This window comes from Seriola aureovittata, chromosome 3, assembly GCF_021018895.1.
Source record: "Seriola aureovittata isolate HTS-2021-v1 ecotype China chromosome 3, ASM2101889v1, whole genome shotgun sequence".
Classification (NCBI taxonomy): domain Eukaryota; kingdom Metazoa; phylum Chordata; class Actinopteri; order Carangiformes; family Carangidae; genus Seriola; species Seriola aureovittata.
Genome location: NC_079366.1, coordinates 17,453,248 through 17,468,299, shown reverse-complemented (window position 1 = coordinate 17,468,299; position 15,052 = coordinate 17,453,248). Strand labels below are relative to the sequence as shown.

The 15,052-nt window shown below is 42.0% G+C and overlaps 1 protein-coding gene across 1 annotated transcript; it reads right to left on the bottom strand.

Moving 5' to 3' along the window:
- Positions 1 to 339: 339 nt before the first annotated feature.
- Positions 340 to 14,061, bottom strand: n4bp2 (NEDD4 binding protein 2). Its single transcript, XM_056372308.1, has 16 exons — positions 13,416 to 14,061; positions 11,450 to 12,485; positions 10,803 to 10,927; positions 10,470 to 10,558; positions 9,417 to 9,493; positions 9,128 to 9,268; positions 6,183 to 8,857; positions 5,558 to 5,643; positions 5,202 to 5,247; positions 4,582 to 4,802; positions 4,331 to 4,455; positions 3,948 to 4,074; positions 3,240 to 3,416; positions 2,817 to 2,985; positions 1,709 to 1,832; positions 340 to 1,604 (listed from the first exon to the last, which is right to left on the bottom strand). Exons 1-16 carry the CDS (start codon positions 13,666 to 13,668, stop codon positions 1,559 to 1,561), a joined length of 5,517 nt encoding a protein of 1,838 aa, XP_056228283.1. The 5' UTR covers positions 13,669 to 14,061; the 3' UTR covers positions 340 to 1,558.
- Positions 14,062 to 15,052: the final 991 nt, after the last annotated feature.

Genomic DNA, 15,052 nt, shown 5'->3' with positions numbered 1-15,052 from the left:
AGATATAAGATGTAAATAGCATGAATTATACTTTTCCTTTTATCAGTATCATTACCACTTTAAAGGCACCATCACAAACTGGCAGCTGTTTTGATGCACAGACCAATATTAAATGTCAAAATCTAGTTATCAGTGTTTTGTGACGGTTTGTTTTATTAACACGGCACTAATACACAAATACTTATATTTTTACATTATTATCAGTTGAGAAATACAAACCGGTCCAATTGTGAGTGAAGAAAACTGTAATTTATATGGTCATAAAATTACAGATCAGTCATAAACAACTATCAAAGCTGGATTCACTCAAGAGAAATACTGATGCCACACAAACACGTGTTAAACTGTAAACAAATAGAATTTTATTCAACAGTATAATATAAAACCATTTGAACAAATGAATAAAAAAATACAATATTCTCTTTATAATTCATGTGTTCACAATATTATGTACAATCAGTAAAATCTGTCAACACTGCTGTTGTACATATAGAGAAACAGAAGCGATTTTAAACCCACAAAATTTGTGTAGCCACCTGATTAATAGAACTGCTACAAAATTTGGCACAACGTGCTAAAGAAAAACTACAAAGAAACAATCAATTGGCATTTAAATTGAAGAAGATTCAACATTGTTGAATCTTTACCTGAGTTTGAGTATGAATACGTTAGCAGCTAATCTTGGCTTGGACTTAAGTTAAACTAAATGAACAGTTGCAGTGTATGCTGCACAGGCAGCTGCTAAGACAAAGTGATTCCTGCAGAACTTACAGTGGAGATTGTTTAAACTATTGATAATCTATTTATTTGCCTTTTGATCATCTCAAAAGTTTCAGGCTCACCTCATGTTGAACATGACGCACTATAACACTTCAACCAAGAGAAAAAACTTCCTTCTAAGCATTTGACTTCTCAGAGGACAATATGTGATTACTGTACTAAATTTACTGTAAGTAAATGTAAAATTTGTACCAAATACAACAACAAAAGGATGTTATATTTAAAAACCAGGGAAACAACCTCCACGCACACAGATTGTGACCATGATTCAAATAAGTTTCATAAAATACTTGCTCCAATACTCCAAATTAGTAAATATTTAAAAGATAAAACAACATCTTATCCAACATGGAGCCTTCTAAACGTAGGGACTTTTGTATTCTTTAAAAGGCATAAAGACAAATGTGAAGCAAAATACACCACAATATGTAACATTTTAAATATAAAATATACAGTACATGTACAGATTCATAGAAATACCTTATTTGTGTTCCATGCCAACTATGGTGATTAACATCTGAATTTAGATTAAGATCTTAACTAAAATTAACCTCAATTTAACCAAGATTAAGATTAAATTTCTGGCGGCTAAATGACTGATGGAGAAAGAGTGGATGTATAAAAAAAGTACCAGACCTGACTGTCAGAAGTAAGAAACAAGAAGGCTGAGTGTATCATACTGTACATACTGTAATAACTATATGTGGATGAGATGAAGAGAGAGAGTGTGTTGTCCTCCTTAGCTGCTTTAGTTTAAATCCTATAAACCAGGTTCTTCTCACTTCAAAGAGACCAACACGAGACCTGGCTTTGGCTCAGTGAACCTGAGAGATCAAGAGATAGGAGAAAAGGTGGGTGGCAATGAACACATTGTGCATATGTGTGAGTGTGAGTGTGAATGTGTGTGAGTGTGAGTTTGTGAGTATACCTGTAGTGTTTGTTACTGAGGTAGTCTATAACGGCGGGGCGGATGCGGGCCACGCCCCCCTGGCTGTGGTTCCCTCTTCCTGTGATGACAGAGAGCTGAGGTCGACACAGACCCTTCTCACACTCTACACAGAAAGGGGGCAAAAAAGAACAAAACACAGAAGCGTTAACTGGAGGGATACACATAAACTGTGAAAGGGGCGACAAACTTGTAAGTGAAAGTAATGATAGAAAGTGGTGCTTGCTGGCTATTCTGATTGCACTTATGGTTCAGATGTACATCCCCAAACCCCTGGTTGGAGTCTGGACTTAAAGGGGAACTCTTAACTTGTCATGAGGAGTGCCATGCTGCCTGTAAAACCTGTTTAATAATATATTCTGTCTCTCAGGAGGAAGGATTGCAAAGTTTGACAATATCACCCTGATAACGTGTAGGATTTTTAGGAGTTTGATCCGTACCGAGGACTAGACGTCTAAATAGCCCTGGCTCACTTCTTTAGTCCAGACCAGGTGAACAGTACTTTAGGTGTGAAAGTGACCTAAGAAGCCAATGTTGTACTTTTAAGTCAATATCAGACATGGAATATATAACATTTCTGGTTTCAACTATCTGTGGAAGTGATGGCTTTTTGTCACTCAGACATGAGGGATTGTTACGTTAATGGTCTTTATAGCTTCTGTCAGACATGATAGCACATTTGTGGAAAGAGACACTATGCTTGTGCAGTAGTTGGCACCTGGTGCATGAGAGGGAGCAGAAGAGAGACTGAGACGAGATGAAGATTGAGATAATAAATGTTATACGGTGATCTTAGAAGGCGGTAACGATATAAGATGCACATGAAGTCTCATATCTCTGCATATTTTCCTTTGTGCTGCGACAGCCTTTAAGTGAATTTGACAGAATTTCATTTAGACTTGTGCCTTGCTGAAAGTGTTGCAGAAATGTTAATGGGTCCAACTGGGTATGATGGATGTTGTGAATTTTATGTAAAAGTGACCGTGGTCCTTGATGAAAACTGAGAACATGTTTAATTGCTATCAGATTAACATAAAGGTGCAAGTTTGGAAGGGGCTATAGCAAGTGTATACAGTACATTGTTAAATACCTGTGGTTTTGTCCTGTAAGACCTGGGCCAGGTGCTCCAGGGCTTCATCTACATGTAGTCCATGGAGGTCCAGGATGTTCTGGGGCAGTAGCGACGAGTTGACTCTCTCAAAAATCTGAACCGCTGCACGGTGATTAGCCTCACGCATCCGCTGGCCATGCATGTGTCCCTAAGAAAAGAGTTGATGCAAATTAATTGACTCTTCAGAAGAGCATTTATCACCATGAATAAATTACACGCTACAAATTCAAAACAGACAAGGACAAAATGTTAGTAATAAAGTTAGAGATGTTACCTCAAACACAAAATATCTTCCCAAACAATCTTTCACATAAAAACTTAATATAACACTTGAAAAATACTCAGTGTTTCACAGATGGAAAACATAATATTAAAGTGAAACATTTGGCTTCAGCCACTTGCCTGCTGTGCGTAAAATGAGGCCACGTCTTTGCGTCCTTGCTTGTAGGCCTCAGCAGCCTTGGCGAAACTCTCAAGCTGTCGGCTCCTCTGCAGGCTGGCCTCGGCCCGGAAGTCGTCATATTCTGGGTCCTCCACATCCTGATAGTTGGGTATGGTTGACTCTAGAGGCTTCTGCCGCTGAAAGATTAGAAGGACAGAGTGATACTGACAGCTAATTAAGGGTGGAAAATGTCACAAACAACTTGTATATTGTGGTCCCTAGCTTGTTTGTAATGATACTGAGGTGGTGATTTTACTTTTTTAACTGCACGATTGTAGCTGTTTTTAGATGTAAATGATGTGTTTCAGTTATTGTGTGTAAATGAAAAATACTTTAATTCATTCTTTCTCTACTGCGGTTCACCATTTCATCCTAGATGTATTGCCATTTACTACATTTACATGTACTATTTGAGTACTGATGTATTGTAGATAAACTTGCAATGCATCACAAAATACGGTGGTAACATTAATGTCAAAAGATCTTAACAGTATCACACAATGTGATTCCAAAATCAACAACTGAAGATGGCAAATAAAGTGCTAAAGTAAACAGTAAAGATACAGAGTTTAAAGATGAAAATACATAGTTACTGCACATGTAAAACGGATGTATACATTTGGTCTGTTGCGCTGTTTGTTTTTCTCTCTGCCTGTGTTTGTGAATACCTTCTCCCTCTCTTTGCTGGCTGCTCTGTGGTGGTCAGACCGAGGAGCCTCTGGGGCAACAACCGTCTTGACGGGTTCCTCGTCCAGTAAAGAGCGAAGAAACAGCTCAGTCTGCGTCAGGCTGTAACTGCACAAGTGTGAGCACACAGAAATTAGTCTGGAGCAAATATGGTTCTGTCACTGAAGACAATGATCTTTTAACCTGCTATTAAAAGAGCAGAAAATTCAGAGCATTTTAGAGTCTGTTTGCATTTATTACCTTGGAATGATCTATTAAATGTATTTCAACAGTTGCAGTAGATTAATCTACTACTGGTCTTGTGAGTAAATGAGGTTGAAGTGTGTCAAATAGTAACAGCCTTAAAGATACGCTTGTGTCTCACTTGTGGTCTCTGAAGATGTCCTGGAGGAAATGCCTGTCAATGGTGGGGAAGAGGGAGAACAGTTGCTTCTCTTTCAACAGCGTGGCTCCATCCCGCCGGTCCAGGTCTGTGCGACTTTGTCTGGTCTGAAACAAAGAGGGTTGGAGAGTGTTTAGGATGATGATATGATGGTAACAGAGAAGAGCAACCGAAGATAATATGATTCAAGATGCTTGTGTAACGTCTACAGGTACAGTAGATGTGCGCAGTACCTTCTGCACGTTCTCCTGCAAAGCCTGCTCCTCTTTGATGATATCTCTAAGAGAGACATGTGGACGAGACACGCTCCAGTGATCCATGAATGGAATCCGACCACGGGCTTCTGGTTGGCCGTCCTGTGACATGTAACCATCTGCACTAATGAGGAAATGTGGCGGTGTTCGCTCTTGTTGCCCAGGTTTGGTCGCCTGTGAGTCACCCCAGTGTGATGAACCTTCAGTCGACATTTAATGGTTGTGAAAAAAAATTAGTTATGTCAGAAAAATGTTGTTCCCCAAAGTAATCCAATAAATCAAAATACTTGGTGTACTTTGTATATATTGTCCCTATCAAACAAATATATAAACAGTTTTATTTGGAAGTTACACCCCCCCCCCAAATTTCTGATGAGGCAGTTTTATGGATTAAAAGATTTAGGGTTAAACAACTAAGCTGATAAAAACATGTGTGTTTCGATGTACTGACTTAACAGGTGTATAAGTGTTTGTAATGTGTATACATGTAACATAGTATTAATCATATACTGAGCAAATGCATGCTGCTGTTGTGATTCCATCATGCTTCATGGATTTTACGTTTGTGTTTTAAAGCGTGCGTGACTGTGTGAACTTACTTTCTTGAAGCAAGTGGAAGGAAAGATTTGCTTGTCTCTGCCTCTCCTGTAATAAACCATTTGCAGTCAGATTAACCAGCAAATACCTACTAAAAGTCATACAGTGAATCAATTAAGGCTACGTACACACTACTACTCTTTCATTTTGAAACAGCGTGCAACAGTTGCATTTTAAAACGAAAACGATCTCTGTCCTGATGACCGAATTAGCTCAGTATCAGAAACAATCTCCTTATCTCTCATTATCCAAGTTGCTTTCCCCACCTGTACATACATAGCCAAACAGATGTGTTTTAAAACGAAAACGTAGTAGTGTGGACGTACAGCTGATGGACTGATGTTGGTAAAGAACTCACCTGGATTGTTTCCTTCCACTTCTGGTGGAGCAGTTTAGCCAGGTTCAGGTCCATCTGTACTGCATAGTCGTCAAAGGAGCATGTAACTGAACACAGTGAACCAGAGAGGACAGGTACGTCAGTTCAGAGTAGCAGGGAAGGATAAAGACCATCAAGGTTGTTGGTTCAGCAACTGATTAATGAACACCAAAGGTTGTATGTTTCAAAGCCTTTGAAACATACTGAGGTATGTTTCAAAGGCTTGTCAGATCATGTAAGAATGTACTTTTGGAGCAACTGGAGCTGTAACAGAGTTTGAACTTCTCTTAAAGCTCTCACACGACTACTTTCATCATTTTTGGTGTGTACAGCCGAGTGTAACACCATGAACGCTTGTAAGGAGAGACTGTCCCAAAGTGTGTGTGTGCCATTACCCCGATCTGGACAAATAACCACATCTCACCCCTTTCCATGTGTGACCTATCAGATTGGGTGTAAACACTTTCCTTTTTGTATGTGAAGGGACAACACATCATACAACCCAGTTCATTTGAGTCATACTAACGCCTTAAGGCTTGTATATTCATTTGAACATTAAATGTACTGCTTGCAAAACATTTCAGTGTGATACCTGTGTGTTAGTTACCTGGGTCTAATCCCACAGGTCCAAACAGTTCAGTTAGCTGTAGCGCCAGCTCAGTGGGTAGTTTCAGCTCCACACTCTGAATATCCAGGTGTCTGCTCCTTTTCTCCTCCATGTGCCTCCTTTCAGTCATCCCCTCCTTCCTCTGTTTGTCCTCTCTCTCTAGCTCCATTAGCTCAGCCTGGAGCAGCCGGTGAACCTCATCCATGCTGGCAATCTCGTCTTCAATCTCAGTCCTTGACTCTTCAATTATCACTCCATCATCTAAGCTCCCACCCCAAGCGCCACCTTCTAGGTCCGGTTCTGATATCGCTCTGTGCTCAGTGTTATCTCGTTCTTGTGTGGCTGTAGGCGGCAGACTTTGCTCTGTTTTAGAAGTTATTTCAGAGTGTGGGGTCGCATCAGGACGATCTTTGTTTCTAATTGGAGCAGCTACACCTTGAAAACTTGGTAAGTCAGTATTACTGGAGCTCTCATTTGATTCACTAACTGTCCCGGAGGATGACTGCCGAGTCCCCTCCTCAAACCCAGCTGGCCCTTCCTTTGGCAACTCTTCAGAGTGGCTCTCATCTAACACATTAGGACTCAACCTTGTTTCTGCAACATCGCCTAAAGTTCTCTGATCATCTTGAACCCCAGCAACATCCTCAGCCTTCTCCTCCCCCCTTTCCTCCTCGCCATCCTCATCTTTAAAGAACCTCTCTCCAGAGTCCAACAGCAGGTTGGTCGTCCATTCTAGGTCTTGGTTGCATTTGTCATACAGATCTTCTAACGTATCAAAACTAACTAGTTTAAAATGACGGCTGAGGATGCACAAGCTCTCGAGCCTGTCTTGAGTTTCCCCAAGCTCCTTCTCCTCCACCTGTGTGCCTCTCTCATGCACCACACGGTAGGGTACCTCTTTGTGGCCAGATGGGTGAACTGCAACCGCTGCAGAAACTGCAGAGGACAGCTCCGGCACAAAGCGAGAAGAGTCGCCATAGAGTACTGTGAAGTCACTGAAGTGGCTGCAGCCAGTGACGACTGTATCACCAGGGCTGTCTTGACGACTGAGACGCCAAAGAAGAGCAAAGTCTTGAGGTTCTGTCTGGGTGACGCAGCATGTGTTTACCAGAGAGGGAGGAGGAGAGGGAGGCGGAGAGGGAGGCTGCAGGTGTGCCTCAGATTTGGACTCGGTGAACAGGTCAACATTTGGTTTAAGGTTATCGCTGGTGTTACAGTTAGGATTAAAGCTAGGTTCGACATCTGTGTTAAAGCTATTCTGACAACTGTCTATGTTTTCAGCTGTGGTAGTGGGGGAATCAAGAATATTCAGTGAACTACCAGGGCAGTTTTGAGTGAAGGTGAGGGCTAGCCTGCACTGCTTCCCCGATCTGCGACCCTGACGCTGCTTTCTCTCCTGACTGCCTCCACTGAAAGCACTGCCTTCTGCTTCCATGGAGCCTTCACACATAGGACTCTGACACACCTCACTAATGTGGCTGCCATCAGCCTCAGTTCTAGTTTCTCTTCCATCCTCGCCGCAGCTATTAGTGTCCATATCACCAGACTCCATACCAACCTCCCCCTCGGTACTGTGGCTTTCCAGTACATCTTCGGACATACCTAATGAATAAGCAGAGACAGCTGAGAGAGGATGTGTACTGCTCACTTCTTTTTCAGTTTTAAGTTCCTCCCAATTATCAATTTTCGATTCCCTGTCCCTACAAGAGTCAGCTGCTTTCCAGTCTAGCACACAGTCAGGTAATTCACCTCTGCTGTTGTTAACCCTGTTCATGTTTTGCTCTCTCTCTTCACTGTTAGATTTACTGCCACAGGATTCCTCGAACCTGCCACCTGTCTCCTCTTCTTTCGGTAATTCCTCTCCAGAGCTGAGGGAAAGGGAGGAAGAACGGGAAGAACCGGTCTGAATGGCACCAACACCTGTCTGAATGAGATCGAGAACCTTCTGAAACTCTGTTACATCGGGTCCAGGCTGAGCCGTCATTTTATTTTCGTTAACTTCTTGAGATACACCGTCATCTTCCCTCCCATTTCCTTCTTTATGCCTTTCTCTTCTCCTCACCTGTCGCTGCTGGAGGGACCCTTCAGAAGGCCAATCCCCTTCAAAATCCAACATTTTAGGCATTCCCTTTTCTTCCTCATCCCTTCCTCCTGCTTCCTCCTCATTTGTCTTTTCTTTCTCTTTTGCCTCGCTCTCTGATTGGTTAGCATCTTTCACCAGATCTGCAGGCTCCATCCTGTCAAAACCCGACCTCCTGCTTGGCCTCTCTCTCCTCACCCTCTGTCCAATAGACTCACAGAAAGCCACAGGTATTTCATCCCCATGGTGATCTTCGTTCATCACCGATTCTACAATACAGTCGGGGATTCTCCGATCTACTTCTGAATGATTCAGCTGTAACTGAGCATCCAACTCAGAATCTAACTCCCCCAAATCCATGTCATCATCCCCATCGGAAATTTCAGGGTTTTCTGTGGGTCTTCCAGTAGGCTGGAAATTGAGTGACTCAGTGGATTTGTGTGTGCCGTCTTCCAACTTTCCCACCTCACTAGACTGACCAATAGCTGACACGTCAGGGAGAGAGGAAAACAGCTGAGGGCGTGATTTCTTACACGCCTCAGTTAATCCATGCTGGCCTACCAGATCAGGACAAGGTGTTTCAGAAGAGACCAGCCTAGAGGAAAAAAGAGAGGTATAAATGGTAGTTACCATAATTGACGAGAGCTGTGCAATATATTGGTCCATAGTGGACAATAATTTCTTAGAAATATATAATTGCATTGGAACAAATAACATTATGCAAGATCAAGGATATTTTGAGAATTATTATCATTATTATTATTACATGTGCATAAAAATGCACTTTCATTTATTTTAACAATATAATTGTCAAATGGATGAAATTTGAGCTGTATCAGAACAGATGTTTGTTCGGTAAACTCACTGTGAACACCTGTTCTCCAGAAGGAGGCGCTGTTTCCTCTCAGGCATATGTGAACCCATAATAGACTGAACTGTGACAAAGCGCTCGTAACCATTAAGCATGCGGCGAATTGTTTCCCCTGGCACGTTATGTGTAGTGCGTCTGCACGTGCACATAGACACACAGAAACAAATAGATTAAGGACACAAAAACAGGAATACATAAACTTTATGTTCTAAACAAAAAAAAATTCAATTAACATTTTAGATTAAAAACAGATACTACTGTAATTCCTCTCTCTCTCTCTCACCTCTCTAGTTCTCTGGGTTTGTTCTTCCACCAGGTGTCTGGCTCTTGGAACAGCACTTTATATCCATGTTTCAGCGCCTAGAACAGATATGATCACCAATCATTTTTTGCTGTTCATAGCAAAGTTATGTGAACAATGTTCAGCAACATTCCTCGAAAGTTAAGTTATCAAGACAGTAAGTATTTCGTTTTTCGTTGAGATGATAATAAGGTAAATGGTAGAAATATAACATTGAAATTATAAAGTAATCTACCAAGATCACTTTGCATGTATTTGTTTAGCCACTGCAGTGTTTTGTGGGATGTTCACAGTGGGAATGCCCCCTTTCCACCAACGTGACCGGCAACACTAGTACTAAGCATAACAACAACAATCACGTCTGTTGTGTTTTGCTTCAATTTCACATCCATGTTGAAGCTCACAAAGTTTTATTTGGTCTTGTTGGGCACGATAATCCTGACCCTGGCCCCTGTTGTAAGCGGTTCTTTAAATTGTTGGTGCCACTCTTGAAGGATTTTGCTTGGCTGAGAGCCAGTTCTTTGGCTGTCAAAACGCGAACAACTGGTTCAAGGGTAGGCACCTGCTCTGAACCAGCCCCCGAACTGCATTGGTAGAAAAGTAGTCACAGAGCTGGATCTACGTCTGTGTAAGATCACACACTGAGGCAGCATTTTACTGGCTTTGTTTGGTTCAGGGTAAACAAGCAATGCAGGCATAATGACAGTTCCTTTTAAATGTAATATAGCAGGATATCTGTTTAAAAGAGGCTTGTGTTGCTGAGCCGGATTCATCTTTTTGCACGATGACTCTGCATGGTTTTGCCAGAGCCCCCTGCGTTGGCATCCTCTTACATTGCCTGAATGGCTCTGTTAAATTAATGAGAAGGCTGTGTTTTTTGAAGCAGGGCTAATGTCGGTCTGAGCACTTCCTAACACAATTACAGTATCATGAATTTGATAGATAAGCTCTTCTCCAGAGCAATTAGTGCAACAGCAAATTTATTCACATGAGCTTTGTTACAGTACTGGATGAACTGCTGGCAAGCTGACTGACCTGAACCACATAAGGTTTCATCTCCCAGCCCTGCATGTTGGTATTGTCAATGATGATGGGGTTAGTGCCCCTCTCAAAAGCTTCCTTGGCTATGGGATAACGTTTGCATAAGAGACAACACAAGAGAAAAAAAAACATTTGTTTTTTTTTAGTACAAGTGGGGTCAAACAGATGGTATTTGGAAATTTAGCAATCAATTATAGAGATAAAAAAATATCTTTAAAGAGGTTGAACAGGAATTTTGACTTGCTACGGCTGCATCACTTCTTATCAAAACTGTGTGCGTGCGTGCATGTGTATATATGTGTGTATGTGCTTGTGTGTATTCTTAACCTTGCTTATGGTTCCACTCGTGGGCCTCCCCCAGAGCAGTGGGGTCAAACTGATATTTTCCATGGCGAGCGAAATAGTCATCAGTGCTCAGTATGACTCCACCTGGGTTATGCTCTAACAAGGCTCTACAGAGAGACACACACAAAGAAGAGTTTCAAGTGATGGATCACAGGTTGTGACTGCTGAAATATAAGTCCATGGCTCTTGAGCTACAGCGGCTCACTGCTCACAATTGTGATAAGTGTAAAGCCCACAAAATATAAATGTTCAAGAAAAAGCCAAAGACTTTGTGGGAGGCTGTTTCAGAGTGATATAAAAATCCAAAGAGTAATCACCTTCAGTTAGACAGCCTTGATCACACTGCTCTTGTAATACCTTGAGCCCCTCCCACTGGTAAATGGTCCCTGGCCATGTTACTTATATGTAATAAGTAAATTTAAAAATCAATCCTAAAAAAAAAATCTTAACAAGCCAAGAAAATTAGTGAATTATTCATTTATTTCTCAATATTCTGGCATTACTGACACACAACCTAGTCTTCACTCTGCCAGCTGTAGCTGTAATACCACTGCAGACTATACTTCTAAACAACACACATTACTATAGAGCCTAGTGTTTTGCTATTTAGATTATCCCAACATTCTTACCTTGCCTTGGTTGACTTGCCAGATCCCGGAGCACCACGTAGCAGCACAAGCACCTTCCCTTCCAAGTGAAGTCTGCTGTACCGGCCAGGAAACTGTGGCGCGGCAGGCAGGGCCCAGGACTTTGGAATAGTTGCCGAAGGTTTGAGAGGCGCTTGACTGACAGGAGCATGGCTCATCCAGGGAGAGGTATGCCTGGGATGCCTGGGCCAGTTGGAAGGCGTTTGAGCCACAGGGGTAATGAAGGTTGGCCCCTGGTTTCCATGGATACGGGGAGAAAACACTGGTGCCTCCGGGTTCCAAGGTGATGAAATGTAGTCAAGCGGCTCCCGATTCAACATGCTCACCTTAGATCTTGCTCCTCCAACTATCGCGTCAGAGGGCATGACCCCAGCCCCTTCTGAAAGACTGTGTGACGAGTCTTTCTTTTTATACACCTGGAAAGCCGAGGGACGTCCTGAAGCTGCAAGGTCCAAAGGAGGTTTCGGCTTGTCTGCAGGTGTCTCTATCAACAGATGTGTGAAATCCACCACCGACTGTTGCCTCTCAGAGGTCTCATCATCCCAAGAGCTGAGCTGGTCGAGTGGAGAGGAGGCTCCAGACATATGCTCTACCAAGCGTCCCTCTGGGCATGCTTGCTCAGCAGAGGGCCCTCTAGATCTAGGCTTCAAACTAGACTGAAGTAGCTCAGGAAGGGGCTGCTTTGGAAACGGTGGTGGCAGGAAAGAGGAAAGGGATGCACCAGCAGAATAATACTGGTTGCTGTGGTGCTCTTCCTTATCATCTTTCTGCGCGGTCAGTGTCTCTAGCTCCTGGTCAACTAGCAGGTCCAGCTCCTCGGTCAGGAGGCTGGCGGAGGGAGGAGAGGAGGGCTGCTGTGATGGTTTGGAGGAGTCTGGGACTGGTCTAGGCTCAGAAAAGTGTCCAGGGCTGAGCAAGGCTGCAGCAGTGCGCTCAAAGCCAGAGACAGGAGAGGGAATAGGGGCTGCAACTTCAGCGGCCACAGACAGCTCCAAGAGGGAGTCCATTGCATTTTCAACTAAAACAAAAACAGAAAAAACAAAAACGCCAAGAAAAAAAAGAAGAGAGTAAGATTCAATTTCACAATATTTAACCTTTTACAATTCATGACTCTTTCTTGATTGCCATTTTAATGCAGTTGATAGGGATTTGGACTGGTCCCCTCATGTAGAACAAAACCAAAAACAGAAACATCAGGGCATGACAGTACAAGGGGTAAAAACAATAACAAAAAGACAACCATTAACTATAATTGATTGTGAATAAAATACTCAAATTGAAATAAATATTCATGCTATTACTGTGTCTTTAAAGACAAGATTAATACATTGTTCATTTATAAGACAGGAGAAGTGTAACTAATTTAATATTTCTCTCCTGAGAAATCAAAACTAAGTTTTAGAGCACTTTTGATTGCACCTTGGTTAAATGTTTCCTGTTGTGCCCCCCAGACTCTGGAACAATCTTATTCTGTATAAATATTAGGTCAGTCCGCAGCGTGGACAGCTTCAACTAGTGTCTGGAAAATGCCTTGTACATATATTCATGGGTTTGGTTTGGTCTTGACTAATTGCATTTTTCCTGCTTTGAGAAGCACATGGTGTCACCTATAGATGTTAAAATGAGTTACCAAAGTACACGAAGTACAAAGTATCTGTCATTCAAACGTATTGGGAATGTAAGGGCTGGCCTTTCCACATCTGATCTGAACACGCACAACAGGTGGAAGAAGATGAGCGGGTTGGTGCAGTTTTTACATGACTGCAGGTACTGTCAATAATAGGCCTACACATGGGACCTCCACTGTGAAGTAATCTCGTAGTAAAATGCTACAACCCTGTCAGAAACACACTGCTAACAAGCTACCAAGCTAACTGGTTAACCAAAATAGCATTCCCAAAAGTCACATGCGCAGGTCGGACAGCCTAGTTTCCGTGTTTTGTGTTACCTTTAAAGTCACACTCGGACAGCACGATGTATATAACGTCGGGGTCCAGGTGTGAGAACATCTCCTGCATGCTTTTAACGATATTCTCTTTTGCGGAGCTGGAGAGCGAGTCGCTGGATGGAAAGTTGTTCGCCATGGCACCGTCAGATCCCTGAGGTAGTCGGTAACCCACGTTATGGCCGAGGCTTCCCCCCTCTGACGGCCCGCCGGGAACTCTGGCTGGGCTTTGGCCGTTTTTCTTTCTCCGAGGCATTCCGTGGCCCAGGTGTCACCGCCGGTTGCTCTCATTAGCGGCTACACGGAGCTAACTAAGTAGCCGATGAGCTACAAAAGGGTGGCCCGGAGCTGATAACATGCTACTGTCGTATCGGCTAGAGTGTGAAAGTACAGCAACTCAAGGTTATGATAACTAACAGCACTCCAAGTGGTGGAAATACATTGGAAAACATAAACTGTGCCAACTCTAACACGGACCTTAACACCGGAAATCCAGATTGTGATTTCAAAATAAAACGCATGGTCCCTGGCTTTTCTTAAAATGTGTAACTGCTGAGGATTGAACAGTGGTTCCGCTTTCACTCAAAAACGTGTCTTGGACGTTCAATCTTCGCCGTGCACACTGAGGTATATGCAGAGTTTCACAACTAGAAGCTGTTTTGTCATTGATCTGCAGAAGAGGGAACGTTTCTTTATGTTCACCCTTAATCTCAGTTTAGGCATGTATTTACAAACATGATTTTGTAACATAACTAGTTTAGACGTCAGCCCTGGTCCAAAATGCAGTTAACACTAGAAGTAGAAACTTGAAGCTTCCAGTGTACAAACACTGAATGGACAGCAGGAGGGTTAAAAGTTCTGAAATTAAATATATCTGCATAGTCATATATTGTACATTTTGCAATAAAGAAGGATAAGATGTAATTTTAGATTTTTTTTTTTAGACTAGGTAACTGTTTGTTGAAAAAAAAAAACTACAATACAAATTATTATTCAAAGAATATTTTTATATGTCTTGAGAAACACGTCTGGAGGTAATCTAATAAGCAACGTAACAATTAAAAATACTTATCTATACTATGAGCAAAACGTAAAGTGTCAAAAGTAAAAAGTACTCACATGCAGCCACATGCCGCCTGTTATTGTGAATGTGTTATAAACTATTATACTGGATTATTATTCGTGATAGATCAACACCCATCTAAATGGACTACGTGGAACACATATTACTGTACTTCTTTGAAATTACGAAAAGAGTTATGACAAATACAGTGACGCCTCACCTCAGCCATATCTTATTTTCTTTTTCTCTCTCTGTCTTTTTTTCTAATTCTCTACCTGACTTTGGGAACTTAGTCCATTTTTCAGTTCAGCTAGACCCTATTATCACTGATGCATATAATAAAATGAATATTGTTTCGTGTCAGATGGTAGTAAATGATAAAATACCAGTTTGTCAGGGTCGTTGCTGTAAATCCACTCAACTCTAAAACAAAAGTAGATCACCTGCTTTAAAGTTGAATCACTTTTTCAGTTAATTGCCGGTTGACCACTAGGTGTCACTACTCTCTCCAATTTACTATTTCATTTAGAAAGTTAAGGTGCTCAATTTGTCACTGCCACTAGCAGTTACAGTATTA